Source organism: Natrix helvetica (genome assembly GCF_964273705.1).
Source record: "Natrix helvetica genome assembly, chromosome: 9".
Taxonomy (NCBI): Eukaryota; Metazoa; Chordata; class Lepidosauria; order Squamata; family Natricidae; genus Natrix; species Natrix helvetica.
The window spans coordinates 13409930-13437586 of record NC_138560.1 but is presented as its reverse complement, the minus strand read 5'-3'; the positions used below and the strand labels follow the sequence as shown (position 1 = coordinate 13437586).

The following is a 27657-nucleotide window of genomic DNA, read 5'->3' as shown; positions in this document are numbered from 1 at the left end:
GAGGAGAGGAAGCTTTTCACTGAAGATGCACTGGATGGAAAGGAAGAGTAGATACCTGCCTTCCTTGAAATTGCCCTATTGCCCAAATTGAATGAGGGGTGAAGGGAATGGATGAAGTAGAGTTGACTAGAATTTGAGAATTCCCCAACGAACACATACCCTCAAGAGTCATGTATCCAGATGAGGTGGAGAACTGTATATTTTAGGCAAATAGAGCCAGAATAAAGTAAAAACAAAGTTTGTTAACCTCCCCTCAAGCCAATACCTGTTATGGTCATTGAGACTAACCCTGGGAGGCAGGAGGAAGAGCTACAGCCAGGGCAATTGCGAGACAAGAAATATCCTACCCACAGAAGAAGGGAAAGGGGTGTGGAGAGTGTCTCAGAAAGGACCCTCCCTGGTCCTTTGGAAAGGAAAGGTAAAGCAGAGGAGAAGTGCAAGATTCTGTGACTGTAACCTTACAATAGGAGTAGTGGTTTTAATTTCTTGTCTCGAGTACAGTACTTGAAGGGCTGATAATACCACACTTCCATTCTCTTCTTTTGGAAATTTCACTCAGAGAGTGAGATGGGCGGTACCCAAATGTGATAGATGGGTAGGTAGGTAGGTAGTAGGTGGGTGGGTGGGTGGATGGATAAATTGATTGATTGATTGATTGATTAGAGGATAAGTGATAGATGATAGATTAGATAGATGATAGAAGATAGATTAGATAGATAGACAGACAGATAGATAGATAGATAGATAAGATGGATAGATAGATAGATGGATGGATGGATGGATGGATGGATGGATGGATGGATGGATAGGTAGGTAGATAGATAGATGGGTAGATAGATAGATGATAGATGAGATTGGATGGATGGATGGATGGATAGATAGATAAGATGGATAGATAAGATGGATAGACACAGGATGTGATGGATGATAGAAAGATGATAGATTAGATAGATGATAGAATTGGTAGATAGATGATAGATGATAGATAAATGATAGATGAGATTGGATGGATGGATGGATAGATAGATAAGATGATAGATAGATGGATGGATGGATAGATAGATAAGATGGATAGATAAGATGGATAGACACAGAGGATGTGATGGATGATAGAAAGATGATAGATGAGATTGGATGGATGGATGGATGGATGGATGGATAGATTGATTAGATGGATAGACGGATAGACAGACTCATAACAATAGCAGTTGTTATTAAATAATGGGAATAACTGTGTGCCTTTTCCTTGTTAGTCCAGACGATGAAGAAGAGGAGGAGGAGGAGGAGGAGGAAGATGGCTCAGGAGATGCATGTCCTTCCAATCACCATGTGTACATTGGAGAGGCCCCAATGGTTGCAGTTATTCCCAGGCTGATCCTGCAGACGGTGCATGATGAAGACGAGGGACCGAGTGATTCGGATTCAGAGGGACCCATTTTGTACAGGGAGGAAGAGGAGGAGGAGGAGGAAGATGAAGACGAAAGCCACAACAGTAAGAGTCTCTCTCTCTCTCTCTCTCTCTCTCTCTCTCTCTCCCTCCCTCCCTCCCTCCCTCCCTCCCTCCCTCCCTCCCTCCCTCCCTCTCTCTCTCTCTCTCTCTCTCTCTCTCTCTCTCTTCCTTGCCTTTAGGATCACATTTGCTCTACGTATGTCAGAATTACGGACTACAACAACAAAAAGTGTGATTGTGGTTGAATATTTCTTGCCCCAAGTAATGCACCCATCAGCCTTAATTTCCTACCGCATGTCATGAATGCAGAACTGGAACTGAATCTTAACACTTTAAGTATGGTTGGATGCAGAGATAGTCCTTGATTTACGACCATAAATGAGCCCCAAAATTTCTGTTGACGAGTGAGACTTTTCTTAAGTGAGCTTTGCCTGCTTTACAACCTTTCCTGCCACAGTTGTTAACTGAATCGCCGCAGTTGTTAACTTAGTAGCACGGTTGTTAAATGAATCCGACTTCTGGGGCAATGTTTGTGTGAAAAATGGTCAAAAGTCCCTTTTTTCAGTGCCCTTGTCGCTTCAGACGGTTGCTAAATAAACTGTTGTAAATCAAGGGCTTCCTGTATATTACTGTATTTTCGGAGTATAAGACGCACCCCTTTCCTTCAAAACAGAGGCTGAAAATCTGGGTGCGTCTTATACACTGAATACAGGAATTTTTGCCTCCTGAAACCCCGCCCCCTTTGCAAAAATGGACATGAAAAGGATTTGGGAGGCTTGCAAAGTGCCCCTGAGGGTTGGGGAGGGCAAAAAAAGAGAGCACTCTACAAGCCTCCCAAAGCCTCTCATGCCCTTTTCTTTTTGCTCGTTTTTGCCCCCCCCTTCCCCCCCAGCCTCCAGGAGCGTGAGGTGTGCAGAGAGTTTAGGAGGCCTGCAGAGCGCAAAAACTTTTTTTAAAAAAAAACCCTCTTCAAAATCATGGTGTGTCTTATACTCGGAAAAATACTGTAGTTTCCTTTTATTTTCCTGCACGGTTTTCTTCTAGATGTACATCATTCTCTTTTTTTTTTCATTTTGGTTTTCGATCTTTTTAAAGATTGTACACACCCAAGGCTTTGTGACATTGGTCAGTTCTCTGAATTTGATCAAGAAATACATCGATCGCTTTTGATTGTCTTGTGACCCTTTGTGGTCTTGTTCTCCCTAGCGGCCCTGGCCAATAAAGTCAAGAGGAAAGACACCTTGGCTATGAAATTGGGGAACATGGCTCCCCGGCAGGAATTGCCGCGAGAGAGCACTTTTCCTCGGAAGAGCAAGGAAGAGTGGAATGAAATCCGACAGCAGATTGGGACAACGCTAATCAGGTAGGACGGATTAAAATCAGGTTAAAGCAAGCGTTTGGATTACTTGTAACCTGTTGTTAAGAGTTTGGGCATTATCCTCAAGGATCATGGCAGGTACCAGTAGAAGAGAATATTCATAGCTCAGGGTTGAACCGTGGGGTCCTTGATGCTCTATGAACATGGTGATTTGCTTGCAAATATTTCATTACCCAACTACTGATGATGATGTTACCTAGTGTGGATGGGAATGAAACGTTGGCAAGAAAACCCTCTATCTCAGAGAGCACCAAAGATCATGGCTAGGTTTGCCATCCAGACCATATTCCCCAGTTTTAAAGGTATGCAGTCCTGTTACCTGTTTTAGGTCCTGGCAGTCTTATGGACACAGCTTTCGGTTCATACGACTGTTTTTGTTTGAGCCGTGGGGGCGCAGGGGTTAGAATATACAGTACTGCAGGCTACTTCTGCTGACTGACTGCTGTCGGCAGTTCGATTCTCGGCGGCAGTTCAATTCTCACGGCTCAAGGTTGACTCAGCCTTCCATCCCTTCGAGGTCAGTAAACTGAGGACCCAGATTGTTTGGGGGGCAAATATGTTGACACTGTGAACTGCTTAGAGAGGGCTGGAAAGCACTTTGAAGCGGTATATAAGTGTAAGTACTACTGCTATTGGTTTGGTCTACGTGGGTGAATAAGGACATTTATCTTTAAAGAGTATTATTCCTAGGCACCATAATTTCTGCAGAGCCATAAAATGTATTTAGGGGAAGGATAGTACTTTTTTTTAAAAAAATAAGGTGCAATCAGAAGTGGAAAATGGTGTCTTAATCTGGACCATGGATTGCAACAAAGAGATTTAGGGGAATCCTAATGTTGATCTGCTGTTTAATGTTGTGATCCCTCTCTCCCTCTCCCTCCCTCTCCCTCCCTCCCTCTCTCTCTCTCTCTCGCTCCCTCCCTCTCGCTATCTATCTGTCCGTCTGTCTGTCTGTCTATCTATCTGCATCATACACAGATTCACACACTCAAAACATACTGTCAGCGTTCCAAATATCATGCCGAATTAAATCAGAGTCCAAGGGAAAACTAAAGTTCCAATTTAATAAGTCAGACATGTTGGCAACGAACCATGGAATCCCAAATCTGAAAACTTCCTGGGATTCCACCCAGTTTAAAGTTCATGATCATATCCCCCACACCCAATAAATCCATCACATGGTCCAATCTTCTTCGGCCACGCTGGCATCTCTACCCCGCTGGTTCCGGTCAGGTGCAGAGGTGCGGAGACAAAAGATGACCTTGGGCTTTTAGAAAAGAATGACAACAACACATTCCACAATTCTACTCCTATCTATTCCCCCCCCCCAATTACTACACTAATGAAACAGCGTAATGAAATAATAGAGAGTGTGGCAGGCCAAAGATCCTAAAAAGGAATATAACTGCAGGCCTGACACATACAACATACACACACATAGACAATAAGTAGACTGGGATCAGTTGATGGATTTCCATAAGCCGGCAAGTGTTTCTTGCCCTCCAGTTGCTGAACAATAGCAACCAGAATAAAGTATTTTCTGTTTGCTTTCCTTTCTAAATTAGGCTGCCGAATGTTTGTAGGAAAGGCCCATAAATTCATTTCTGCTGATATAAGCAAATCAGACTCTTCATTCTTAAACATGAAGGGTTCGTACTCCGCCAGCTGTGGCTGATAGACCAATGCGGCTCCAGGGTTTTGGCTCCCAAACAGCTCTTTGCACAACTGGAGTCTTCCTGGCCTTTCCCTTCGGGAAGATAGGATTGTGCAGCATTTGGGCTTCCAGAGCAAAAACACAGTTTTGGAACAGGAGGTGGGCTCTGTCCGGCAGCTATTGTGGCAGCCACCCCTTTCCCAGTTATCCTGCAGCTGGGCCCCACAACCCCCATATAATCCTAGAGAAGACTTTCCTTGACGTTGTTTGCTGGAAGCCAGCTGATTTGGAAGAATAGCAAACCAGTGCAGGGTCCATGCCCTTACACTTTTTTTGCCTTCCAAGCCAAAATGCTTCTTTTAAAAAGATAGATAGATTTTTATTATGACCGCTGCTATTATGAGAGCTTGCTTTTATGTGCTTGCCTTTGCCTAAAATGATGTTTTTCTTTTTTAAAAAAACAAAAAGGCGATTGAGCCAGAGACCAACGGCTGAAGAACTGGAGCAAAGGAACATACTTCAGCGTAAGTACCGGCAACTCAAGATTTCCCTTATGTTTGTCTAGCAGTGTTCTGCCCGAGGCTTCCCAAGAGCATGAAGCAAACTCCTTGTCCCGACAAAAACCCCTGTTATTAATTTCCTGTGAATTCCACTCATTCCCATCAAACAAAATCTTTCAAGGGAGGATTTACAGTCACAGACCTTATCTGGCTTGGAGAGATGACAGGCCGATCTCTGCAAAACTTGGCAAGAGTCTCAGAGAATCTCGAACCAATGAAGCAAATTAATTGTCTCCTGCAAACTCCACTCCCCTTTCACTCCTCTTTTATTCCCTCTGGGAGGGGCCATTCATTGTCCACCTGTGGCCTTCCTCCCAACTCGACCCCTGTTCTTTAGCTGTTCCCTTCGTCTGGCAACTCTCCGCATGCACACACTGGGAACAGGCTCCAGTTGTTCATTTGCCTCACTGATGTCTGACTCCGAAGGCAGCTGATAACTGGCATACGGCCCTGGCCCTATCTCTGCCTCCGACACAGAGCCCTCATCAGAGCCTTCCCCAGATTCCAGGACTGGCCCATGTTCCTCCCCAACCTCCTCACTGTCTGAATCTGCTGCCAGCTCTGTTGGTGGGCCACAACAGCCAGATAGTTGATACTCCAGATAACTCTTCAACTTACGACCGCGTTTGGGATGGGAATTTCCATTATTAAACACAAGGTGGTAATTCATTGATCCATGCCTGATTTTACCTTTTTTTGCCATGGTTGTTAAGCAAATCACTGTAGTCGTTAAGTGACTCACATTGTCATTAAGTAAATCTGGCTCCCCCCTCCCCAATTGACTATGCTTGTTGGAAACCAGCTGCCTTATCTAATCATAGTTTGCATGAATCTAACCAGGAAAGAGATTTCAACATCTTTTCTTTTCCTTTCCTTTCCTATTTGGCAGAAAAAAATGAGGCTGACCGGCAGGCTGAGATGAGGGAAATAAAAAGGAGGCTCACTCGGAAGGTAGGAGATACTTCAGGTGTTTTCCCCCTTTGCACAGTAATCTGTAGGAAGGGACCCTACAGAAAAGGTCCCCTCCTACAGAGGTGTTACAAGATTTATTCAGTATTGATCCTGAGGTTTTCATTTAGAGATTCTGTCCAGAATACACTGGGAAGCGCTTTAGACTCTGGCCTCCTGTGCAGGGGTGGGCTTCAATTTTTTTTAGCAAGGGGTTCTCTGCCTGGTTCCTGCATGGGTGTGGCCATGGTGGGCGTGGCCTAGTCCGCCCCCTGCACTATGGTGGGGGGGGGAGGGCGTTTTTGCCCTACCTGGGCTCCAGGGGCTTTCCTCAAGCCTCCAGGAGGGCAAAAACGGCCTCCCCAGACTCCAGAGCCCATTTCCAGCCTTTCCAAAAATCCGGAAGGTCCGTTTTCACCCTCCCCAAGCCTCCTCGCACACTCTGCACTTACCTGCATCCAGAACGGGCCACCTGGGGACTCCTGGGAGGGGAGGGGTGGGCAGGGACATCCAGGAGTGGGATTTGGGGGTTCTCCAAACTGCACAGAATTTTAGTTTAGAGGTTCTCCCGAACCCCTGCGAACCTCCAGCAGCCCAGCCCTGCTTCTATGGGTTCAGTAGGTTATTGCCAAATCTGCACTCTAGATAAAAAGGATAGGGGGGAAAAATCACAGGATAAATGGTCTGATATGCGTTATATGTTGCTGGTTGGGGAATTCTGGGAATTGAAGTCCGTACATCTTCAAGTTGCCAATGCCTGCTTTGAATTTCTTTCTTTTTTCTTTTTTTGCAAAGATGGGTATACAGTAAGTGTGAGCCCCAAATGGGTATATAAAGTGCATCCCTCAAACTCGCTCTGTGTTTTTCCCTTTCTGGATTTCACCACCTCATGTATTGGACTTTCAAAACCCCGAACTGAGGTTTTGCTCAACATAGCTCAGCTTTCCTCAAACTGGTGCTCTCCAGAAGGATTCTGGAGCTTTCAAAAATCCCAACCGGTTCAGAATGTGGGTTGCTGCCGGTTCGGCCCAGATCGGGCAAACCGGTAGTAGTGACCGCGGGAGACTCCGCCCACGGAAGTGTTGCATGCGCGCACGCATGTAGGAGGCACGCCCGAACCAGTAGTAAAAAAATTAGCCACCCACCTCTGAACCAATTGGTTAATCCCAATAAGTCTGAAGGCTGCTGCTGGTTTGAGGAAATGAGACACGCAGAGGCTTATTTTGAAAATTTAACCCTGAAGATTAAAGGCAATGGAAGCAAGGGACACTCTTGCTTTTTATTATTGTAACACTGCTACTTGCACCAGGGTTAGCTAGTCATTACCATGTGAGAATGATGGGTTTGGCATACTCATGACTTTCAAATTAAGTCTTTGCAACTTAGTCTTGCAAAACTATTACAAGACTTTCTCACGGGACAATTGCACACAAGCGTTTCTACCTTCCTGTGTTGCTCTCCACACACACACACCCGTACAATGCCCAGGAAGTGTGACAATGCAGAGATAACAGGGCATTATGGCACTCACTTCGACTTGCACAGCAGAGTACCATGTGATGACTTTAGTACGTAGGTTTCTCTCTTTCTCTGCCTTTTAGCTTAGCCAAAGGCCTACAGTGGCTGAACTGCAGGCCAGGAAGATCCTGAGATTTAATGAGTATGTGGAGGTAACCGATGCCCATGACTATGACAGGAGAGCTGAGAAGCCGTGGACAAAACTCACTCCTGCTGACAAGGTAAAAAAAGCAAAGTCAACATTAAATTTACAAAGTTAAAAACGCTCTGCTCAGCCTCCCTCCGGTCCTGCTTTTGCTAGGTTCACATAATTTCCTTAAGAGTCCTGCGAAAAAATCAGGTGGAACAACGGCTATCGGTCCACTGTAGAAAGCGTCCTCACATATTGTATTACAGTATGGTATGGTATGCTGGTTTAACAGCTGCGGACAGGAAGGCACTACAGAGAGTGATCAATTCGGCACAAGAAACCATTGGTTGCCCTCTGACACCACTGGAGGACATCGCCAGATCTCGCTGCTTTATTTATTTATTTATTATTTATTTTATTAAATTTGTTAGCCGCTCCCTCTCCACAAAGGGACTCGGGGCGGCGTACAATAAATAAAAACACATATTATAAAATTACACATTGTACGGAGGAGGTATAAAACACAATACAATATTATAATAACATAGAAATATTAAAATAAGTTAAATTAAAACCCCAATGGAAATTACAAGTTTAAAAATTGCCAGGAAGAATAAAATGGAGCTATGGTTGAGCCAGGCCTGCTAGTTGAAAAAGGTGGGTCTTGAGTTTTGAACGGAAGGAGCGGAGGTCGGTGGTAATCCTAATATCCGGGGGGAGGTCATTCCAGAGGGCTGGGCCCATCACAGAGAAGGCCCTACTCCTGGGCTTCAGCAGAGTAAGGAAGATATTCAGAGATGATTCACATCCTGGTCAGGGTCTCTTCGCACTTCGACCATCGGACAGAAGGCATCAAAGCATAGCCAGCCGAACAAAGGTTTAAAGATAGTTTCCATCCTTGGGCTGTGAGACTTTTAAATACCACCACAATCACTCCATGCACACGCTAGGTTTTTTTCTTTTTCTTTCTTTTTTTCCCGTTTCTGTTATAATTTTGCACCAGTGAGGTTAAAACCAATTTCGTTGCATTTAAGTACAACAACAATAAAGATTATACTTATAATTAAGCCTCCAACCTGGCCATCTTGGTTATTAAATCACTAATTGTTAAAACTTAGAGACTGCCCAACTCCAAACAATGCAGGGCAGTTTAAAAAAATAAGAAGCACACGCTTCAGAACACGACTGCAATAACAAACCTCTAGATCAGTGTTTCTCAAACTTGGCGACTTTAAGTCCAGCTATGCTGGCTGGGGGATTCTGGGAGTTGAAGTCCACAGGACTTAAAGTCGCCAAGTTTGAGAAACACTGCTCTAGATAGAAGCTCAGGGCACATACCACTCCCATGGCCTGGGAGAAGACCCCCGACTTCAAAGAGGTCATGGGGAGCCATATAGATTTTAGGGAGGATGGTGTTACAAGAGGGCAGATGCTGCAATAAGGAAGTGGTGCTTCCTGGTCCTGCTAGGTATAGAATATATAATAACAGAGTTGGAAGGGACCTTGGAGGTCTTCTAGTCCAACCCCCTGCTTAGGCAGGAAACCCTACACCACTTCAGACAAATGGTTATCTCATCTCTTCTTAAAGACTTCCAGGGTTGGGGCATTCACAACTTCTGGAGGCAAGTTGTTCCACGGATGAATTGTTCTAACTGTCAGGAAATTTCTCCTCAGTTCTAAGTTTCTTAGTTCTAAGATGCACAGAGTTAGAACTTAGAACTGAGGAGAAATTTCCTGACAGTGAGAACAATTAATCCGTGGAACAGAAGTTGCCTCCAGAAGTTGTGAAAGCCCCAACACTGGAAGTCTTTAAGAAGATGTTGGATAGCCATTGATCTGAAACGGTATAGGGTTTCCTGCCTAGGCAGGGGGTTGGACTAGAAGACCTCCAAGGTCCCTTCCAACTCTGCTATTGTATTGTATTGTATTATTGTATTATTGAGTACCAAACTGCCGACCTTTCTGATCTTAGCCACTGAGCCCCTGTGTCTCCGTACAACTGTGTTTCTACGTTAATATTAATAGCTGGGCTAAGTAAAGATATTTATCCCTTTGCTCATCTCTGCTGAGTATCAAGATCCCTTCTCTCCACCTGTTTCCTTTCTTGACGCATTTCATGACCTTCCCAACCAGATACCCTCCCACGCCTGCAGACTGATACTTCCTGAGCTAGATCCAAAGTGGGGAACTGCCTGCTATCCTGACCATAAAAAGCTGTGTGTATGTACAGTACGCAGGGGAGGGTATCTGCCTTTGGTTTGTATAGATACATTCATGTATATCAGGGGTGTCCAAACTTGGGAACTTTAAGACTTGTGGACTTCAACTCCCAGAGCTGGCTGGGGAATTCTGGGAATTGAAGTCCACAAGTCTTAAAGTTCCCAAGTTTGGACACCCCTGATGTACAGGTACAGCCACAATTAAGCCCAAAATTTCTGTGGCTTAAGCGAGACTGTTGTTGACTTTTGCCCCATTTTACTTATTCATTTCTTGCCATCGTTTTTAAGCGAATCACGGCAGTTGAGCCATGATGGATCGCTGTGGTGAGAATGCAGTATTTGCAGGCTACTTCTGCTGCCTGCCGGCTGCCTGCAATTTGGCAGTTCGAATCTCACCAGGTTCAAGGTTGACTCAGCCTTTCCTCCTTCCGAGGTGGGTAAAATGAGGACCCAGATTGTTGGGGGCAAGAGGCTGACTCTGTTAACTGTTTAGAGAGGGCTGTAAAGTACTGTAAAGCTGTATATAAGTCTATTGTGTTTTCCCGAAAATAAGACATGGTTATATTTTTTTTTGACCCCCAAAATAAGTGCTTGGCCTTATTTTGGAGGAGGTCTTATTATTTTTGAGGTGCAGGAGGCGGCGAGCATGGTCACCTCATGGCTGCTGCTGTGTTGCAATATTTTCAGGGAGGGCTTATTTGAGCACATGTGCTCTAAAGCCCAATTGGGCTTATTATCCGGGGAGGTTTTATTTTCGGAGAAACAGGGTAAGTGCTATTGTTATTGCCATTGTTAAGTTAGGCACAAGGATGCTAAGTGAATCCGGCTTCCCCGTCGACTTTGCTGGTCCAATGACCCATCCAAACCTGGGGAACTGATGGGATTTCTCTGCTCTTTTATGTAGGCTGCCATCCGGAAGGAGCTGAACGAATTCAAGAGCTCGGAGATGGCAGTGCACGAAGAGAGCAAGCAGTTCACTCGGTACGTTCAGAGGCGGTTGCTCAGGTGGATGTGCGGAATTTTAGCTCCTGATCTGCTGTAGCTCCTTTATTTGGAATAAGTTGTACTGCAAGCTGAACCATGGTCACGCAAATGGGGGAGGGCTACACACACACACACACACACACACACACACACACACACGGTAGCTGTAATCAGCACAACCTCGTTTTTGCAGATTTATTTGGAAGCAAGCTTGGGAGGGTGTTTTAAAGTTCAGTTTTTGGGCATGTGCATTTTGTGGAGAGCCAGCGCCACCTAGCATTGAGAATGTCTCCTCTTAGGGGGACACATAAACCATGTAGAAGTTGATCTGAATGTTCCCATCTCCAAATCTGGACTATCTAAGACAGGAGTGTCAAACACAATTTCATTGAAGAGCACATCAGGGTTGTGTTTGACTTTGGGGGTGGGGGGGTCAGGGTGGGGGTGGGGGTGGCTAGGGTGGGCTTGGCCAGCTCAGCACCACTCGTGTTGGGGACGACTGTGGCAGCCCAAGCGCTCTGCCAACGAAAACAGTCTCCCGAGCTCTGTTTTCAGCTGCGACAGCCTCCTGCAACTCTCTGCCAGCTAAAATGGAGCTCAAGAGGGCTGCCCACGATCCTCCCGAGCTCCATGTTTGTTGGCAGAAGTCCTGCGGGCTGGTACTTTGCTGTTTCCAGGGTGTGTCCTGGACGAGATCCTAAGCATCCCACGGGCCAGATCCGACCCCTGGGCCTTGAGTTTGATACCCTTGATCTAAGAGACTGCCTGTCCCCTGTTACTTCAGCCTTTCCCATTAGATCCGTCAGAGAAGGCATTCTGTGGATATCATCAATTAGCAACCATATATCTCAGGATATATGCCTTCTCGGCCATGCCTCGTGGAGTATTCTTCCCCCTGAATTTAGATTAGCTCCATTTGTTTTGATATTCTGGAAAACCCTCAAGACTTGGTTATAGTCTAGGGCAGTGATGGCTAACCTTTTTTGGCTCGGGTGCCGAAAGCGTGCACACGCGTGCAATACCCATAATTCAATCTCCCCTGCGTGCCCCCCGTGCATGCATGCATGACCTTCCCTGCTGTCCCACCCCCGTGCATGTGTGCACTATCCCCCAGCCCTCCTGAAGTCTGAAGAGGGCGAAAACAGCCTCCCCCAGCCCCTCAGAGGCTCTCCGGAAGCCAGAAACGGCCTGTTTCTGAACTTCTGGTAGGCGCAGTAGGCTCGTTTTTCACCCTCCTCCCCACGCTTTGGAGGCTTTCCTGAAGGCTGGGGTGAGCAAAAGCAGCCTCCCTTGGCCCTTCAAAAGCCCTTCAAAAGCCAAAAATCAGCTGGCTGGCATGCGCATGCACGCTGCAACTGACCTAGGGCAACGGCTCGCTTGCCCTCAGAGATGGCTCCGCATGCCACCTGTGGCATGCATGCCATAGGTTCGCCATCATGAGTCTAGTGCTTAAAACCACCAGGCTAGAAAGCAGTAATTGTGAGTTCTAGTCTTGCCTTAAGTATGGAAGTCAACTGGGTCACTTTGGGCCAATCCTCAGGAGACTGTAAGTTCTAATCCCATCTTAGATATGAAAGAGCCAGCTGGGTGACTTTGAACTAGTCCCCCTCTCTCAGCAACCTCACAGGGTATTTGAACTGGGGAAAATAGGAGGAGGAAGGAGTATCATTTATGTCTACACCTTGGGTCATTTATGAAAACAATTAAGGCGGTTTAAAAACATCTAAAGAAAAGCCCTCTAGAAATCTTGCAATCACACCTGAGATGGGCGAAGAAGTGAATATATGCTCAGGTGGCTGTATAGCTAGGTGCTTATCCTTATCCACCTTTTGCTTAGGGTGGCTATATTTGTTTTTAATGATTTTTATTTTAATCTGGATTTTATCTTTTTATACTGCTGCTTGTAACAGGGTCACATTTTGTAAGATGCGTGGTTATTTAAATTAGACTGACAGACAAATGATGGGTATGTAGGATAGATAGATGATAGATAGATAGATAGATAGATAGATAGATAGATAGATAGATAGATAGATGATAGATAGACAGACAGATAGACAGACAGATAGACAGACAGATCATGGGTAGATGGATGGACGGATGGATGGATGGATAGATTATAGATAGATATAAGATGATGGATGGAAGGATGGACAGATAGATAGATGATAGATAGATAGATAGATAGATAGATGATAGATAGATAGATAGATAGATAGATAGATAGATAGATAGATGCATGCATACATGCATACATACATACATATTATATGATTCTTTATACTTGTCTTGCAGATATCATCGGCCTTAAGGTTTTCTCTTTTTTAAAATAAAAGAAGAACAGCAAGAAGCACGAGCCGTCACCGGAAGGGAAGCGAACTAGCCGTGTCTGTCATTTCCTGCCTCACAAGTTGAAGAGGAATCTTGAGGCTTGTTTGAGATTAGCCTTCATTCACACATCCAGAAGAAAAGTTTCTCTTCGCCAGGAAACAGGCCAGGGACGGGAAACGCCCTTGACCCCAAAGGGAAGCATTTCATTGAAAGGAAATTTGTCACAAGTGCCACGAGATCACACGGTGGGGCAAGTCACAACCGAAAGCATTATACCTCAGATATACGGCAATACAAACAGACGATGTCCCTTGGCTCCTTATCTTCTGGCTAATTCTTAACCCTTTCATTTCCCGGTCTCAACGAAAAGCGAGACTTATCAGAGCAGACTTTGCAGCTATGGAAAGAGAAGTATGCACGTACCTACATGATGCTGTACCCAGAAGAAACTTTAACTGACACATTACTGGAGATTTGGGGAAGGTGCTTATGAGCTTTTTTTTTTTTTGGAGTTACTAATTTGCAGAATTACTACTGACCAATCATATGTTGTCTAGCGGAAGAATTGTTGAGCTCTAACGTGGCACATGCTGCATCTTGGGGGTGGGGGGTGGGAGGGGGGAAACAAAAAATGGACAACAAGAAGCTCCCTTTGACACTCAGATTTGCTATAAAGCCAAGAGAGCGAATTTTCTGTGGAGAGGGGATGCACCTTTAGGCCTGTTCAACAGGACACTGCAAAGCCTGAAATGAGTTGCCTTGAAGAAGCTGATGACGTGGAATATACTGTATTTTTTTTTAAAAAAAGAATCGTGACTTTTTTTTTTAAAAAAGCAACTTCCTGAAACTAATGTGGAACTTGCCTTTTTTTCTTAGACTTGTAGCAAAAACGTACTGAAGCGTAAATGATTCGCAAAGGGCTTAAACCCAGCTTGTTAAGGAAAGGGAAGATTGGCATGGCATTGAATAGATTTTACGGAATGGTTCTCTGAACTGTGTATCGCTGGCCACATCCGAGATGGTTCTCCTATAATGTTGGAGTGAGGAGATGGCGGGGGGGGGGGGAAGAGATACAAAAACGAGAATTTGGACATGTGTTGGTTCTGTAGTTGGAGCATCGGTTTGGCGGCACATCTCTTCACACATCTGTAAAAGGTCACACCTGTAGAAGCTTGTAGAGGCATGTAGGCTGGAGGCTGATATGGCTGTGCTTCCTCAAATCCAGAAGGAGACCTCTCTCTCTCTCTTTTTTTGCTGCTACTTTTGCAACTACACACCTTTCGGGGAGGAGGAGGATGATCCAGACACAAGAGGACAGGATTCAGATATCTTAAAAACATTGTGCAGAGCAAGGAATATATGTGCAGTCGATCTTCTTGAAAAAACTCCCTTCTGACTGATTTCAGGAGCGATTAAAGGGCAGCGGACAGCTTAGGCTGCATCCAGCCTCTTCTTATCTTTTCACACAGATGAGATAAAAGCTTATGCATATTGGAGGTCTTTCTATCCAAGAAATGGTCCTCCTAATGCAGGGGTCCCCAAACCTGGACGTGTGGACTTCAATTCTCAGAAGAATTTTGGGAGTTGGAAGTCCACAAGTCTTAAAGTTGCCAAGTTTGAAAACCTCTGTCCTAATGAGTGAATCTGGGGGAATGCAAGGCATGGGCAAACCTGCCTTCACCTCCCCCCCCTCCCCTTACTCTCATTCCAGCCTATGCCAGTTGCCTTTCTGGTGTTCCTGTGAGGGGAGAAGAATGTGGTCTTATCTTTGTAAGGAGCCATTTTGCAAGGAGAAAAGCTTTTGGTGTGGATTATGGGATAAGTGCCAGTGTACTCTTTTCATCCAAGCAATTCCCCCCCCCCCATGATGTATAAAATCTCTATTAAGGAAATCATTGTGCTGTCTTCCTATCAACAAGATTGTATGAAATAAATTTTTTTAGGAAAAAAAACACATCCTAGTTTTTCATTCTGTTTCTTCTCCACCATAATGCATATGCAAATGTTTATGAATAAACATCGGAGGTGTTTAGTTTCAGAGTGAGAGTGATTGAATATTTCTGTAGGTGGATAGGAAATGGGATTTTGCATTATTTCAATCACTTCTATTGTTATACTCGCAATCTCTGTTTCAATATCCAAGCGACTCTTTGTGTCCCCAGTAATACCAGTGTATTCTGTTTTTGTGTTCTTCAAAACTTCATCATACTTCATCATATCCTTAATGAAGTGCCCAATGATTTATGGTACATGTTAAACCCCCCCCCCCCATCTACATTTTAATTGGCTTCTGCAGGCAAGGTTCTTGAACTTGTCCACATAGTTATTTGCATGAACTTTGTGGTACATTGTGCTAAATCCATGTTTCCCAACCTTAGCAACTTGTTGATGTGTGGATTTGAAGTCCCAGAATTCCCAGCATTCTGGAGAATTCTGGGACACTACACATCTTCTTCATGATCCGTTTTCCTTGTTACCTTCTGGGAGGAGGCTTTGTGCTAGAAGCAGAACATCCATATTCAGTCAGTTTTGTTCCATATAGTATCCAATATGTATTCAAGATGGGCAGTGATGTATTTATAAGTATGGGTGTAGGTATATACATACGTATGTATCCAGGCATGTCTGTAAGTTATGTATGTCTACACTTTTGAGAGCAGGCAACAGAAATTCATTTTTAATGTGTGCCAGTGTGCCCACGGTAAAATAAATGACAATAAAGGTTATCTTAGTGGGAGTTGAAGTCCAAACATTTTAAACTTCCAAGGTTGAGAAGCACTGCTCTGAATTATGGCTTATGCTTAATGTATTGTGTGCAACTTTCTGCAATTGCATAATGTTGCTTGCACATAAAAGGAATACCGATAGATAGATAGATGATAGATAGATAGATAGATAGATGATAGATAGATGATAGATAGATAGATAGATAGATAGATATAGGTAGGGATGGATGGATGGATGGATGGATGGATGGATGGATAGATAAGACACACACACTGCGTAAGGCCAACCATTTGGGGCTTAATTTAAAAAATGGCGAAGCCTATGGCCCCTCACTGTGTTGGGGATTTTGAAGCTGCTAATTTGGTTCTAGCTTCTTACCTAAATTTACTTTCTTTTAAATGAGGGATGTCATATAGCCCTGGAAGGCTAGTGATGTGGCCCCACAAGATCGCAAATCTTTCACATTATTATGATATTTTTACTGATATTTATGTACATTAAATATATTATTTATTTTCTATGTGGCCCAAGACAATTCCTCTTCACTCAATGCAGCCAGGCAAAATATTGGACATGCCTGTTTTAAATGGAAGATATAGGAATAAAGAATTTCAACCAAAATCATTGGTCTTCAAATATCTTGGTCACTAACAAGGCAGAATTTTTTTTTGAAGTTTCAACCCTTGAGCTAAGCAGGTCAAGCAATCCAGTCCCTTTTAACCCTAAAAGCTTTCAGCCATCTCTAGGAAATATATATGGATATCCAATAGAAAAATAGGTTGGGGAAAGCCTTATTTTTGAGATTTGAAAAATAGATCTTGCATTCTAAAATAATTAAGAAAAAGTACATCATATTCAAGCAATTCGATAGAAGTTCTGAAAAATTGAAAACTAGAGAACAATTTTTTTCTTGCTAAAGGAGCTGCTAGTATTCGGTCAATAGGGGGCGTTTCCGCCTTGTTTTCTCATGAAATCTCGCTTTATTTTCCGAGATTTGGGTTCTTCCGAGATTTTGGGCTCATCCCGTCTGGCTGCACCGATTCGCCTGCCGCTGATTCGCGCACGCGTACTGTTGCCCAAAGAGATGTCCTTTGTAGAAAACGTGCGGTTCCCAATTGCACGCGGTGGCACTTTCCGTTTGGCAAGCAATAAAGCAAATGAACCAAGACCGCTTCAAGGGATTAGGATTCCTTGAAAACTAGTATGCGAGGAGGCAAGGCTCGCCAGCTTAGGTGTGATGAAAGATGTCCTTCTGGGTTCGGCTCCAAGTGGGGAAATCCACAGGTGGTTTGGGCTATTATAATATTTTGTCCCGCACCCTAAGGCACCGCGTGAGAACCGGAAAGCGAAGGTTGCGTGGAACAAGTCCAATGCAATCACATTGGCTTTCGGTTGATCACCTTCCACGGGATTTCTTCTGCGCATGCGACATTTGCTTTTCCCGGCATCCTCAGCGCACTATAAATACTAGCGTCGGGGGACTTTTCGTTCTTTCTTTGGCACGTGGCGAAGCGAGGTGAGTCTCCTTGATCGTACTTCTCGCTTAATAGGGCGGTTGCGGCAATCGCATAGATGACATTTTATTAAGATAAAAGATTAAGTCGGGGGTTGCACATCCAGATTTATTAATGTATTTATTAATTTTATGTCCTTCCCGACCCATAGCGGTTCTGGGCGTCTTTAGATAGTGGTGCATCAATAGCAACAATCGCAGTTAGAAATTGCACGAACGAATTAATTGCTCGACCTTACAAGAGGCTTAAAGGGGCGGCATTTAGAAAGCCTCTATTTTTAATTAAGGCAACTTAATGGAGTCTTTGGGAAAAGGGCGAAGTGAATCTCAGGCAGATGCTGCTGCTTCAGTCTTTGTCCGCCCGTCCCCGAATTATTATTAAAAACATATTGCCCCTCTTTCCCATGTGGAAGTGATGGGCAAAAGAGATGATACGGGTGTTGAATACTTAGTTGAATTAGCACCGCTTTATGTCTTTTTAAAGGTAATAATAGAAGGTTATGTGAATTATTTGAAACGCAATCGGGTTGTGAACAGGGAAAAAGTTGCTGGTTTATTGAGGGTATAGTAATCTACCAATTTTATTAATGGTGACCTTAAAGCGAGTTGGATTTTCTTTACTTAAAACTCTTACCTGTGACTCCTTGATTAAGAGAATAGGTCTCCTAATTTGGAAAGTTGGCTTATAATTGAGCTTTAGTTGGCTCAGAAGTTGTGATAGCGCACAACATGGATGTACATGGCTGGATGGTGCATTATGTTGAGTTAGAATCATTTATAATAGTCAATAGTTTAAGCATAAAACTGGCTCCCGAACCAGCATGGCTGTACATTATGTACATATATACATTATGATTGAACAAATGGTTTGCCATTGTTTATAGACTCATTTCCAACATGCTATATTAATTGCTCAGTGTCAATTATGGTTGTATTCATTTATAATGTAGGATTTATTGTAGGGAAGAACTTTGTTGGCTTTTGCTTGATGCTGCTGAAAATGCCATTCTCCTCAAAGATGAAGACTTTGAAGCATAAAGGTATTGTTAAACATTTTTCCTTTATTTTTTAAGTTTTGAGAGACATCTAAAATTGGTCCCAGTCTTCAGCTCAGCTTATTTTTTCAAAAAAAAAATCCTAGCTGCTCATAATTAAGGTACTTGGGCCTAAATAATCTCCAGATTGCAAAGCTTAATTAAGGTAAATGTATCTTCCTTAGTTTAGGAGCAAGGGCATTCTTCCCTGGAATAAATAATTGCCCATAGTTTGAATTAAATTTATATAAATGGAGGGATGTATCTATCAAACATAATTGGAGCCAACAGGGACACCTGGAGAGTTTTCACTCTCTCAGCTCTGTCCATGTGGCCTACGGGAGCGTAGGCTTCTGTCCTATGACGTATGGTCCCCTTCCACACTGTTGGAGAGCAAGTTGGGCCTCCGTGGTCTGCAGCCTGCATATTCCTACTGCTTCTCTGAGTCTCTGGACCGTGACAGAGGAGATAAACCATGCAGGAGACAATTCTATTTTCATCCTCTCCTCTCCTTGTTCTATGCCTGATATATCCAGTCTTGGCCAGGTTTAAGAATTGTGGATTTCTGGGAATTGGAAGTCCACAGGTCTTTAAATTGTCAATGTTAAACACTCCTGCTCTATGTTTTGTTTCATGCTCCATGTTAATCTGTTTTTCTCACGTGTGGGGTTTCAGGATTTTGAACTGGAGTTCCTTATGTTTTCATTAAATGAAAACATGTAGGATTTTATTTTGTAATTTGCCTCAAGTTGTCCAACTGACTCTTAGATGAAGTACAATATTTACTGAAAACACCAATAAACTGCAAAATTGTATAAATGTATTAGTTAATTGGGATCATATTTTGCATGAAAAGTGCCTTAGATTTGAAAAGTTAATGATGCCATTCACTCTGGTTTCTTTTCTATGCAGGCAGCCTTCTGGTTTGGCTGAATTCTGCTGCTACTGGAACTTCCTATGCATCATCTGACACTTGAGGACAAATCTTATTTGCTCTTCTGACCAGTTTCAGATGATGGACAAGGTTCAATGCTGTGAATCTAATCTGGTTCAAAAGTAGAAGGTATGTGCTTGCCCTGGGCAGTTTGGCATCCCTTGAGTTGTATAGGTAATATATGGTCACTGTTAGCCGAACTTTCAGCAATAGAACTTTAGCACTATATTGTTTTCCTAGCTGTCATAGGCCTCTAGCTGGATTGCAACAAGTGCACCGTAGCCTGATCATTTATCTCAGGTGTGTTGAAAGACTTTGACCAGGAACAAGCCTACAACAGTGGTGTTAAAGGCAAAGGCTTGCACACCTACACATTGTTCCTAGCTCCAATACTTAAAACCAAAGTTGAACTTGGAAGAATACGATCTGTGTTGCTTTAGAGTTGGCTGAATCATCCCTTGCTATTGTTGCTGGTGAAAGTAACAGAATTCTGGATGGGTGCAATTTTTTTCTCCCGTTAGGCAGTCTTGCAAATTCTATAATTGAAGTTACTTTTGTTGGAAATGTCTATTTGAAATAGCACGCGGAGCTTCCCCAAATGCTGATTTCTAGAATGTCTTGTAAGAGGCGCAGTGGTTAGAGTGCCGTACTGCAGGCTACTTCTGCTGACTGCTGGCTGCCTGCAATTTGGCAGTTCAAGTCTCATCAGGCTCAAAGTTGACTCAGCCTTCCGAGGTGGGTAAAATGAGGACCCAGATTGTTGGGGGCAAGGGGCTGACTCTGTAAACTGCTTAGAGAGGGCTGTGTTGCTATTGCTAATGGCAAGTGATTTTAAGGTGAGAGGTGACTTTAGATAACTGTTGGACTCTTATTTTCTTTCTGTTCAGTTTTATCTTGAGCCGCAGTTAATCTGAAATCATGAAGACTTAGCCACACTTCCAGAAAGGCAGGAATTTGTGCTTGACGTAACAATCCAGCGGGGACACCTGGAGAGATTGCGGTCTCTTCCGTTCTGTCCACGTGGCGTACGGGAGCGTAGGCTTCTGTCCTATGACGTATGGTCCCCTTCCACGCTGCTGAAGATCAAGTTGGACCTCCGTGGTCTGCAGCCTGCATATTCCTACTGCTTCTCTGAGTCTTTGGACCGTGACAGAGGAGATAAACCATGCAGGAGACATTTTTGCCTGCCGTTTCTCTATATTCCAAAGAAACCTTCAAAAAAAAAAACGTGAAGGAAAAGGAGACACAAATAAGTTACAACCCAATCAGGAATGTATAGCAAGAGCCACAGTTTGAAGATGTTAACTTACTATGTTGTGTTTCTAATTGTGTGTTTCAGTAGGCTTTTGAAAGCCCAACCAGGAAGATGGCGGTGTCCGCTCAGTCTTGAAATGGTGGGAGAAATATTTCGAAACCCGAGTCTCTTAGGTACCTTTTTTCCCTGATATTTTTTTCTGTATCTTACATTGTAACAAGGATTTGAAGGAAGATAATCTTCTATGATGTCATCCTCATCTTATGCCATCTCCGTCATCTGACCTTGGCGATCCTGTTTTTATAATGAAAAAGTACTGCTGAGTTTTCCCCAAATCAGTTCCTTAGATTTTGAAGCCACGATGATGATGATCTGCCTGGACCGTTCTGCCAGGATGTCTAGTGAAAGTCCATCCGTCCCCCCCTTTACCTATGATCAGGTAGTCTGGCAGTTCTTGATTTATGACACACGGGGACCAGAATTTCCCCTGGTACGCAAGGTTGAATAAGTCAGCTTGTTTCTACCTCTTTTTTTTTGGCCACGCTAGTAAATCACTGGCCGTTAATGAACCAATTCTCTCCCCCCCCCCCCTCTTCTTTATTGACTTGGCTTGTCCAAGGCCAGCTGAGAGGGTTGCAGCTGGTGATTCCATGATCCTTGGATGCTGGTTGCCAAGCACCCGGATTTTTGTCTGGGGATGCTGCAACTGCAAGGGCATAACTCAATTATTTTCCCCAGGGCTGTTGCAGCTTTGAGCAGTCATTGTTGTAAATCAAGGATTATCTGTATATTGCTCCAGTTCCCCCCTTCCTGGAGAAATGAGGGTGGTCTCTGGTCTATTCCCCCAACAGGGACACCTGGAGGGTTTTCACTCTCTCAGCTCTGTCCATGTGGCGTACGGGAGCGTAGGCTTCTGTCCTATGACGTATGGTCCCCTTCCACACTGTTGGAGAGCAAGTTGGGCCTCCGTGGTCTGCAGCCTGCATATTCCTACTGCTTCTCTGAGTCTCTGGACCGTGACAGAGGAGATAAACCATGCAGGAGACAATTCTATGTTCATCCTCTCCTCTCCTTGTTCTATACTTGATATATCCACCCTTGGCCATGTTTAAGAATTGTGGATTTCTGGGAGTTGGGAGTCCACAGGTCTTAAAATTGTCAATGTTAAACACTCCTGCTCTATTGTTTTGTTTCATGCTCCATGTTAATCTGTTTTTCCCCTTAGGTGTGGGGTTTCGGGATTTTGAACTGGAGAACCTTATTCAAAATTCCTTGCATGTTTTCATAAAATAAAAATTGCAATAAACCACAACATTATATAAATGTATATTAGTTAATTGGGATCATATTTTGCATATTTCTCAGTCATGTGTGTATGTGGTTATATATGTAGAAAAGAGACACTAGAAAGAGTGCAGAGAAGAGCAACAAAGATGATTAGGGGACCGGAGACTAAAACATACGAAGAACGGTTGCAGGAATTGGGTATGTTTAGTTTAATAGAAAGAAGGACTAGCTGAGACATGATAGCAGTCTTCCAATATCTCAGGGGTTGCCACAAAGAAGAGGGAGTCAAGCTATTCTCCAAGGTACCTGAGGGTAGAACAAGAAGCAATGGGTGGAAACTAATCAAGGAGAGAAGCAACTTAGAACTGAGCAGAAATTTCCTGACAGTGAGGACAATTAATCAGTGGAACAATCAATAATAATAATAATTTTATTTGATTAGCCGCAACCCTCTCCCGAAGGACTCGGGGCGGCGTACAATCAAAACGGATAAAAATACACATAAGACAAACATATATACAAAAAGAACAGAGACATATACATATGTGCATGGAGGAGAGTTGACTTATAAGTGAAAGACAATTAAAAACACAATTAAAAAACACAATTAAAAACACAATTTAAAATCCCCTTAAATAAAATTACTAAATTAAAAAACCCATCAGGAGTGTTACGAAGTTATGGTTGAGCCAGGCCAGCTATTTGGAAAAGGTGGGTCTTGAGCTTAACACGGAAGGAGCGGAGGTCAGTAGTGGTCCTAATATCCGGGGGAAGGTCATTCCACAGGGCTGGGCCCGCCACAGAGAAGGCTCTGCTCCTAGACGCCGCCTCATGGCACTGTCTGGTGGATGGCACCTGGAGAAGTCCCTCTCTGTGCGAGCGGATGGGTCGTAGGGATGTATGGGGCAGAATACGATCCCGCAGGTACAGAAGTTGCCTCCAGAAGTTGTGAATTCTCCAACACTGGAAGTCTTTAAGAAGATACTGGATAGCCATTTGTCTGAAACGGTATAGGGTTTCCTGCCTAAGCAGGGGGTTGGACTAGAAGACCTCCAAGCTCCCTTCCAACTCTGTTATTCTATGAGATACTAGAAATTATGTCGGGGAGTTATAATACATAAGTTCTATAGGCTAAAAGATATGAAGAACGGTTGCAGGAATTGGGTATGTTTAGTTTAATAGAAAGAAGGACTAGCGGAGACATGAGAGCAGTCTTCCAATATCTCAGGGGTTGCCACAAAGAAGAGGGAGTCAAACTATTCTCCAAGGCACCTGAGGGTAGAACAAGAAGCAATGGGTGGAAACTAATCAAGGAGAGAAGCAACTTAGAACTGAGGAGAAACTTTCCTGACAGTTAGAACAATTAATCAGTGGAACAGCTTTCCTCCAGAAGTTGTGAATGCCCCAACACTGGAAGTCTTTAAGAAGATGTTGGATAGCCATTTGTCTGAAACGGTATAGGGTTTCCTGCCTAGGCAGGGGGTTGAAATAGAAGACCTCCAAGGTCCCTTCCAACTCTGCTATCGTATTATATTGTACATGTGTGTACACACACATGCTATATTTTGAGAGTTGAATGCAATGAAATTTCATTTTAAGGTATGCTGATTAGTGTACATTTAAAGTGACAAAGATTTCTATTCTTAATTGAATTCTATACACGACCTCAATGGGAATAAAATTCCTGCTTTTAGTTAATGGATCTTTTTCTACTGAATTGAATTACTGAGATCTGGAGCTATCAAAAATCGAGTTCTAAACTCTAAATATGGTCATTTTTGTTTGCTTTTTCTTGTAAAGTTATTTGAAAGGAAGGAAAAAAAGGTGAAAGCATCAACTGTTCTCAGTCTTGCTGTGGAAGAGAAACTACTTGGACAGGGTTGGAGGAATAAAAACGCTTGGACCAAGCAGCATCGGATAGAAGTCTGGCATTGATGAACCATCCAGAGCTCAGGACAACCCAACGCCATGCAAGATCAAATGATGCAGAGAGTCCTGGCCCATAGAATGGCCAAGAATTAGACCTGACTGAATGGATAACATCATCAACTCTAGCGCAACGTAGACTGCCGCACCATTTATAGTGCTGGATATAGAACAAAACTGCAGCTTAACATTGGAAGTGCAAACCAGAAATATCAGGCAAGAAAAGCAAATTAAAGGACTGGAAATCAACAGAGAAAAGTACAAACTACAAGTATTTGCAGACGATCTAGTCGTTATTTTAAATTTTTGGGGTAGATTTTAATGTTGTTTTAATTTTATTATTATTGTACAGTTTTTTATGTAATTCGTTTTTACCGGGTTTGATGTCTCCTCTATGTATATGGTGTTTTAACTTTTGATTGTACACCGCCCCGAGTCCCTTCGGGAGAGGGAGCGGTTTATAAATTTAATAAAAGTAAAAAGTAAAGTAAAGTTTATTTTAGAGGATCCATTAAAATCCATTAAGGCCCGAGACTTAAAGAGAAATATTAGTGTGGAGAGGTTGCTGGAGTAAAAATAAATAAGGAAAAAACCAAAATGATAAGTTAAAAACCTTACAAATAAACAGAAGGATGAATTAATGAAGGAAGTGAATATTCAGATAGTGAGAAAAAAAATGAAATTCCTAGGTATCTACTTAACAGCAAGGTGTATAAGGATCAAAGGGAAGAACTACACAAATAACAGTGGGATAAAATTAAACAACAAAACTAGGAAAATACCAGCTTGTCTCTCCACTTTAGAAGCACTGGTAAACCGAAAATTTATAAATATGGAAATCTTATAAATATGAAATCTATATAAATTTAGGATATACTAAATGAGAAGGGTGAATTGAAAACTGGATTAGAATTAAAAGACCGAGGGATAGAACTGGAGTGGTGGTTGCACCTGCAGATTCAATCATTATGTGAAGGATGTGAAAACGGGTTTTTATAGAGAATTAACACAAATTTAGTGGCCGATGACAAATTGATACGGGTACTATACAAATATTTGATTATAAAATGGAAGAACAAGTTAAAGAGACGATGGTTGTATGGGCGAAAATTTTTGGATATAACATTGATTTGGACGATTGGCAAAAGTTTGGGAGAGAAATTGGAAATTTGACACTGGCCACACATGAAGAGAATCTTTATAAAATATTTGATAGGTGGCATCTCTCCACCCCCTGCAAGATTGGCTAAAATGTTTAGTAATAATGTCCCCAAAGTGTTGGACCAAGCACACGCTACCACATGTGGAGCAAGGAAATACACTGGATGTAACTGAAAGATGTTTTTATGTTTTATGTTTGGTACCTGTAAGTCTGCCTTTAAAAAAAATAATTTAAAAAAAGCAAGGAAATTTTGGTTACAAATTCATGCACAGCAATGGAAGATTGAAAACACCCCTTCAGAGGAGATAATAAGGAAGGTGGATAGACTAACGTTAAAAATAAAAAGACAGACAGAATATTATGACACATGGAACAGATTCTATCAATGGTTAGAAGTACGAGGTGGAAGTCGGAATGCGTAAAAATTAGGATAGGGGGACCTGGAAAGTTATATATGCATCGTGGTATTAGAATGAATATGATGGTCAAAAATAATTGTACAACACTAGCGCTGTTTAAGTAGTATATATGTTATTTGTTTTCACTTTGGATTTTATGACAAGTGAAATGTCAGGACAATCACTCTTCAATATACTTACATGTAAATAATAAAAATATTAAAAAATGCACCTGTGATTGGTATTTGTATTAGTTGTATTAATTACCTGTTCCAATTAGCTGGCCTAGCCCATTTATAGTCCCATTTTTATCCTGGCAAACATTTTATTCTGGGGTAGTTTTTTAGGGGTAGTTTTTAATGTATCTCTAATTTTAATTTTAATTATTATTGTACAGTTTGTATGTTACCTCCTCCATCTGTATCTATCTATATTTATATGTATTTATATTGTGTTTTAATATGACTGTACACCGCCCCGAGTCCCTTCAGGGAGAGGGTGCGGTTTATAAATTGAATAAAAGTAAAGTAAAGTAGTAACTGCAAACTCTTATTTGGTTTTTCTTAGTTTGCCATGAGAACATGTTCACTTTATCTTGTAAATGTTCATGTATTGTTGAACATTTGTGAACCTACTGATTTGAATTCCGCTATGCTTTAGCCCTGTTTAGCCAAATTTTGGGGATTCTGCTTGAGGCCACTGCTGTGGCTGGTGGGCTTAAGATGTTGAGAGGAACTGTTAAGAGCAGGAGGAACATAATCCTAAATTCCTCTGCCTTTTTCAGTCCTTTTTATACAGTATATTACTGGAATTTGATAAATGACTATATAATTGAATATCTTAGCATTGTTTTATGGTTTTACGTATTTACACATGTATTTAGAGACCAGTGCCTTTCATTTCATGTGCAAGTCTTCATGTTATTGATTAGTTCAACTATAATTGATTTTTAGAACCATTTCCAAAATAGTTCGCCAATGTTTTTCATGATCCCTGATTTGGCCAAAGTTGAGAATTAATTCCCCCAATTTACATGTTACTACATTTCTGTACATTCTGAGCAGCTTGCAGTATTGGTATTGAGGTTAAAACAAATTGATAAATTGCATCCTCTCAATCTGATGTGGCACCATTTGAAATAGTTACTCTTCCCCCAGTGCTCCAAGTGTCGTATTTTATGGTCTGGGATATTGAGATTAGCCGGAAGTTCACATATTGGATACTTTTTTATTTTCCTGGTTTGCCACTTAGCAATCTTAAGAATGAGGAAGTGAATTTTTGGAAGTGATAAGGTAAAGGTTCCCCATGCTAATTGTTCCTGACCCTAGGGGGCAGTGCTCATCTCCATTTCAAAGGCGAAAAGCCAGCGCTGTCCAAAGATGTATCTGTGGTCATGTGGCCAGCATGACTAAATGCCGAAGGCACACAGAACACTTAGCTTCCCACCAAAGGTGGTTCCTATTTTTCTACTTCCATTATTTACGTGCTTTCGAACTAGGTTGGCAGAAGCTGGGACAAGTAACGGGAGCTCACGCCGTTATGCGGCGCTAGGGATTCAAACTGCCAACCTTTCTAATCAAGCTCCGTCTTAGCCACTGAGCCACCTTCACTTGGAATTATCACTTAAAAGTGATAGGATCTGATTAATTTTATTTTTTAGCCTCCGCTTCCTCTAAGAAAGTCAGATTCCTAAACTTTTATTTTTCCTGGTTGTGTAGCCACCCTGTAAGATAAAGCGATGGCACCAGATTGTGAAATCAATATTGTGCAATATCGATTTATACTCGTCAAACCACCCTTGTATGTATTCAAATACCAATTGGCAATTGATGAGTAACCTGTAGACTTTGGAATGCATTCTTCCTAGTGTATTCTCGCAGGTGCAGGGTCTGCTTTTTGGATCATGGAACGCCACTTTGCAAGGTCAGCTGCGTCTCCAAGCCGCAGCGCCTGTGGCTTGGATCTCTTCGTTGATAGTGTCTTGCCATCTCTGTTTTGGATGCCCGTGAGGTCACCAGCCATTGACTTCTACTTGGTAGGCAGTTTTGGCCACAGTGAAAGGTGCTGCTCACTGGATGTATCCTTACCAGCCTTCTCTCAGAATATAGACTAGAATAGAATACAATTCTTAATTGGCCAAGTTGGCCACACAAGGAATTTGTCTTTGGTATAGATCAGAGGTCTTCAAACTTGGCAACTTTAAGACTGGTGGACTTCAATTCCCAGAATTCTCCCGCCAGCTATGCTGC

The 27657-nt window shown here is 42.7% G+C and overlaps 1 protein-coding gene and 1 long non-coding RNA gene across 4 annotated transcripts in view; both read left to right on the top strand.

Annotated features, from left to right (window-relative positions):
• The window catches only part of PHACTR4 (phosphatase and actin regulator 4), an 86956-nt gene extending 71830 nt beyond the window's left edge, over nucleotides 1–15126 (top strand). For all 3 annotated transcript variants that reach the window (XM_081961757.1, XM_081961756.1, XM_081961755.1), the window contains 7 exons: nucleotides 1254–1492; nucleotides 2657–2813; nucleotides 4951–5006; nucleotides 5932–5993; nucleotides 7592–7729; nucleotides 10762–10838; nucleotides 13137–15126. In XM_081961757.1, the coding sequence (XP_081817883.1) occupies nucleotides 1254–1492; nucleotides 2657–2813; nucleotides 4951–5006; nucleotides 5932–5993; nucleotides 7592–7729; nucleotides 10762–10838; nucleotides 13137–13152 (745 nt within the window). In that variant the 3' untranslated portion in view covers nucleotides 13153–15126. The remainder of the gene's footprint in view (nucleotides 1–1253; nucleotides 1493–2656; nucleotides 2814–4950; nucleotides 5007–5931; nucleotides 5994–7591; nucleotides 7730–10761; nucleotides 10839–13136) is intronic.
• A 2273-nt stretch (nucleotides 15127–17399) lies between these two features.
• LOC309396462 lies at nucleotides 17400–26226 on the top strand. Its single transcript, XR_014176121.1, has 7 exons — nucleotides 17400–17415; nucleotides 18375–18452; nucleotides 19359–19509; nucleotides 20720–20808; nucleotides 23723–24140; nucleotides 24342–25649; nucleotides 25932–26226. It is a non-coding gene; the product is annotated as an uncharacterized lncRNA (long non-coding RNA).
• Nucleotides 26227–27657: the final 1431 nt, after the last annotated feature.